Source organism: Austrofundulus limnaeus, unplaced genomic scaffold (genome assembly GCF_001266775.1).
Source record: "Austrofundulus limnaeus strain Quisiro unplaced genomic scaffold, Austrofundulus_limnaeus-1.0 Scaffold66, whole genome shotgun sequence".
In the NCBI taxonomy this organism is placed as follows: Eukaryota; Metazoa; Chordata; class Actinopteri; order Cyprinodontiformes; family Rivulidae; genus Austrofundulus; species Austrofundulus limnaeus.
Genome location: NW_013952468.1, coordinates 552,370 through 557,111, shown reverse-complemented (window position 1 = coordinate 557,111; position 4,742 = coordinate 552,370). Strand labels below are relative to the sequence as shown.

The window sequence follows — 4,742 nt, the reverse complement described above, 5'->3', positions numbered from 1 at the left end:
ATTTTAATATTTGAGATGAATTACAGTCATCCTACTTACAAGGTGTTAACATTTTTAAGACTTCTGAAAGATTGATTTAAGACATTTTAAGGCTAATTATGGCCTTATTTTTGGATTGATGAATTCAATGCTTTTTAAGACTTTAAAGATCTGCAGGAACCCTGAAACAAAAATATGATTCAAGTGACTCTTTATCCCATTCATGAGGCCACAAACTGCTCCTCTGACCTTATGACCAGTGAAGATGCGAACACAGTTTCCAGTCAGGACGTCCCAGAGGCGGATGGTGCGGTCAGACGACCCCGTGGCGACGTAATTTGAGTTCGGGTGGAAGCGGGTACAGGTGATGTCAGCCAGGTGGCCTGCAAATATTCGCAGCGGCTGGTAATGATCTGTCGCCCAAAGGCTTGTCGGAGGGAAAAATAAAACATTAGATTTTCTTATCTCATTAAGGAAGACGGGAAAAGGTCCACAATTCTCTGGAGTTTCTTACCGGGCAACCCGGTCGTGTCCCCCCGAGACAAAATAATAACCGTGAGGTGAAAACTGCGTGTCCCACACYGGGTAATTGTGACCTTTGTAGCCCACCAGACAAGTAAACGTTTGGAGACTCCACAACCGGATGGTAGCATCCTCAGAACTCGACAAAAGGTAATTTCTGAAAGATAAAAATAGTCAACTGTATTTCCCTTTCAATATGAATAAAATTAATTCAAATCAGAACAATTTTCTTCTTCCCTTTTCCTGTAGTTTTATGTTAAATAAAACTTTATTTAATATCCAATTGCGTGTTAAAGTTTGAATTTATTTGCCTTTAAATATTACGTTCCAATTAGGAAAGTCTGCAAAAATCTACCTTATTTACCTCAAAATAGAAAATTACTCAAATTATTTCTAAAGAAGTGCCTTAGTTTTCCTCTGGTCATCTTATTTTGTACTGAAGTGTCACAAAAAGTATTTAGAAACCTCTGTTTGTGTCACAAAATGCATCTAAACGACTTCAGCGTTCTATAAATGTTTAACATTTCTCAGTTCAGTTACTTCCTGTTTCTACGTGTTGTTTTCAAGGGTTGTGGGTATTTGAGTTGTGCTTTACCTGTCCGGGCTGAAGCTGATGCCATACACCGGCCCACTGTGTCCATAAAGAATCTTTGACTCACTGGCCGTCTTCTCATCCATAATCCTCTCTAAAACATCATCTGACTCTTTGTCAATCAGGTTCAAGTCTTAAGACGGAGAAAAATACAAGAACAAATTCATTTTTATGATTTCTTTTTCCAAACGGGACTAAACGTGTTGTCACCCTGTCACGCCACGCACCTGCGGCTGTTTTCACTTTACGGAGCTTTTTGGGCGTGACGCTCCACACCCTGACTGTGGAGTCAGCGAAGCCACCGGCGATCAGGCTGGAATCGTCTGTGAAGTCCACTGCAGTCAGACCCTGCACAGGTTTAACATCCATTATAGCTAACGTCGCTACAATCCGAGTTAGGCAGTTAATGTGACCACTTACCTGGTATGCATTGAGAAAAGTGTAGAAGCAGATGGAAGGGAGGAGATCTGGTCCTAAGCGAATCTTTTTGGTGGCCTCCTTCATGTACATGATCTTGTCCAGCTTGTCAGAGTCTTTGAGCTCCGGCAGAGGTATCCTAAACAGCAAATACACTGTTTAGAATCATCCACTGACAAGCAAGTGGAGAATTAAGTTTCAGGAGGAGGTCAGAGTGTAAAAAAGGGTGAATCTTGCTCAGTTGTTTGCTATCCACCCTGGAGAGCACCTAATGTAACAAGATCCAGCTAATTGGCCAAATATGTGAAGAGCTCCATGATTGGTCAAATACTTCAAGTTTCCATGTGATTCAGAAAAATGCAAACATTTGAACTGACTGCTTATTGCAGTTTATGGTGATATACATATTGCACAGGCTGTTATCACGATGACGATACATTCTCGATATATTGTGCCTAGTGCATGTTTTATTGTTTGAAGAATGCTCACCTAGTCTGCGAAGGAGCATTTGGATCCTGCTTTTTGCTTTTGGAGCCTACGTTGTCTTTTTTGGGCTTTTTCTTCTTGGGTTTACCCTCCTCATTCTCTGCCTCCTCATCCTCATCATCAAGAGGCAGCTCGATTTCTGGCTCCTTTAGCAGGCCATAGTAAACCTGAACCAAGTTGAACAAGAGTAAAATCAGAACTTAAAGGGATCCCCGATTAGTTGTAACATTAGACTTTATTTGATAAACATTTATTTTAACTGTAAAATAAAGACTGTAAAAATACTGTAGGCTGTTTAGTTTTGTAAAAAAATTAAAAATATATTTTAACACGGACGGAGCCATTTTATTTACACACAAAGCATTCTGAGTAAATGATATGAGCGAGCTATATCCACCCTGAAGGTTAATCTTGGACAATATCTGATGATCGACTCTTTTAAATGAAACCAGAGAGCGTTGACAGAGAGGAGAAGGTAGAAATGACTCAGCCTGGAACTGAAAATATGGATGGAGGACAACAGAGCTGCTTCATGGAAGAACAACCTCAGCTTAGCCTGTTAGCCTTCGCGCTAGCGTCGATGCTATATTGCCTTATATGTATTAGCTCAGCACTGGCGTGACAATCTAAACTGAGGTCCTCCATCTATATTTTCAGTTCCAGGCTGAGTCATTTCTACCTTCTCCTCTCTGTCAACGCTCTCTGGTTTCATTTGAAAGAGTCGATCATCAGATATTGTCCAAGATTAACCTTCAGGGTGGATATAGCTCGCTAGCAGCCTCGCACCGAGGACCTATCCACGTCATCTTCTACCCAGAATGCTTTGCGTGTAAATAAAATGGCTCCGTCCGTCTAATATTTTTTTAAATTTTTAGTTTAAAAATGATAAAAGCTAAACAGCCTACAGTAGTTTTACAGTCTTTATTTTACAGTTAAAATATATGTTTATCAAATAAAGTCTAATGTTACAAGTAATTGGGGATCCCTTTAATATAGCTCAATAAAGCTTTAAGATTTTCTGGACACGAGGTGAAAGTTTCCCACCTTAGCCTTATTAGCTTCCCGCCTGGCCTCTCCGGCCAAGCTGCCCGACATGGCATCGATCTGGCTCTTGCTGCGCGGCATCCCATCGAAGATGTCGATGTAGAGGTGCTCCTGGATGATGTTCCATATCTGATTGTTCTGCCGCTCCTGCAGGTGTCTCTTCAGCAGCTGGTAGGAGTCGCGGGAGATGCGTAGGACAAACTTGCTGGTGCGGAAGTCCAGCAGGGTCTCGTTGCCTCTCATGTGCTCCTTCTTTGTTAGGCTGGATAAAACACGCAGGTCGTCCTCATAGTAGCACTCCTGGTCCCCACTGAACCTGTAAAAATAAAATAAAATAAAAATAAAAACAAGTGGGGTGAAGTTGTGAAAGAATATGTGCAAAGTATGATTTATATTCAGAAGCATAAAGACACTTACTTTTCATAAAAGGCCTTGGCCTCACTTTCATGATTGTTGTACACCAGCTCCAGGTACATGTGGACAAACAGCGGGTAGAAGACCTGAGACAGTTCTGCTCGGTGGCAGTCCAAAACTGATTCAATGAACTTCTTCAGGCTGCTGTAGTAAACATCATACAGAGCTGGATCTCCCTGCTGGCTGTAGGCTGACAGCACCACGCTGACATCTGGCTGATCCTCTCCGACTGCTGCTGGAAGAAAGACCCAGTGAGTTGTGCAGCACTTCTTGCTACATTTGTTTAAAATGTGAGCTTTAAGTGTTGCACAAGACTGAAAGCTAATAACATTGACAAAACAGCTACAGCTGTATTATGTAACACAACCAAGGAGCTTAGAAAAAGAACAAAAAAGGTGACTAACTCATAAAAGAGGGTAAACTAAAATTAAAGTTTTGCTGTGAATCTGCATGGAATTATAAAAAAATATGCATATGCTTGCCTTACTGTTTAATATAATTAAATATACTAACAGGTGTTTCTAACGTGAAATGAAGATGATTTTATTATAAAGTTAGAATAAACTGTACCCTTGGTTGGTGCCTGAACTCCGGCGGAGGCAGAGACGGTCACCCGGCTGAGAAGAGCGTTCGCATTCCCGCCTTCCGTGTCCACACTTCCCGCAGCGCCTCCCTGTCCCGACCCGCTGGCGTCCGTGCCTTTCAGGTCCAGAGCATCCTCCGGTAAGCCCGCTTCACGGCGCAAAATTTCTGCGGACTCTGACAGCTTGTTCTTTTTGAGGAACTGCAGGACCGCCAGCAGCGTCTGCTGCTCCTCGGGGGTCCCCGCCGCAGGTTTGTTGTTCCCAACCGCGGTGCTGGAGCCCGGGGGTGCAGAAAGCAGCCTGCTGTCGTTGGCGGTGTTATTTCCGAAGCCATCGCTCGCTGGTTCTGTTTTAACATCCACTTCATCTTTCGTGTCGACTAGACCTCCCTGTACGGCCGCCATTTTCAAAATGAACTGCGCATGGGCGAGATTGAAAGGAAACCCTTGACGGCGCAAGAACGACCGACCTGATTGGTTCTTACTGCCAGACGTCAGGAAGTGAACGAATCAGGTTCCGCCTACTATTTGTTTATATATTCTAAGTAGAGCTTCACAATGTTAAAAGAAGAAATCAGTGCAAGAGACAAGAACTTTTGAGCAGGGAATTTTCTGAAAACTGCATTTACACTCAAACATCTATTTATACGTACGTATGTACGTACGTACGTACGTACGTACGTACGTACGTACGTACGTACATAC

General features: G+C 42.7%; 1 protein-coding gene across 1 annotated transcript in view; it reads right to left on the bottom strand.

Annotated features, from left to right (window-relative positions):
- The window catches only part of taf5 (TAF5 RNA polymerase II, TATA box binding protein (TBP)-associated factor), a 6,969-nt gene extending 2,507 nt beyond the window's left edge, over window positions 1–4,462 (bottom strand). Inside the window, exons 1-9 of the mRNA XM_014010207.1 lie at window positions 4,025–4,462; window positions 3,458–3,686; window positions 3,041–3,356; window positions 2,000–2,163; window positions 1,514–1,649; window positions 1,321–1,441; window positions 1,097–1,226; window positions 494–658; window positions 229–406 (exon numbers count right to left, since the gene is read on the bottom strand). Coding sequence (XP_013865661.1) covers window positions 229–406; window positions 494–658; window positions 1,097–1,226; window positions 1,321–1,441; window positions 1,514–1,649; window positions 2,000–2,163; window positions 3,041–3,356; window positions 3,458–3,686; window positions 4,025–4,442 — 1,857 coding nt within the window. The 5' untranslated portion in view covers window positions 4,443–4,462. The remainder of the gene's footprint in view (window positions 1–228; window positions 407–493; window positions 659–1,096; window positions 1,227–1,320; window positions 1,442–1,513; window positions 1,650–1,999; window positions 2,164–3,040; window positions 3,357–3,457; window positions 3,687–4,024) is intronic.
- Window positions 4,463–4,742: the final 280 nt, after the last annotated feature.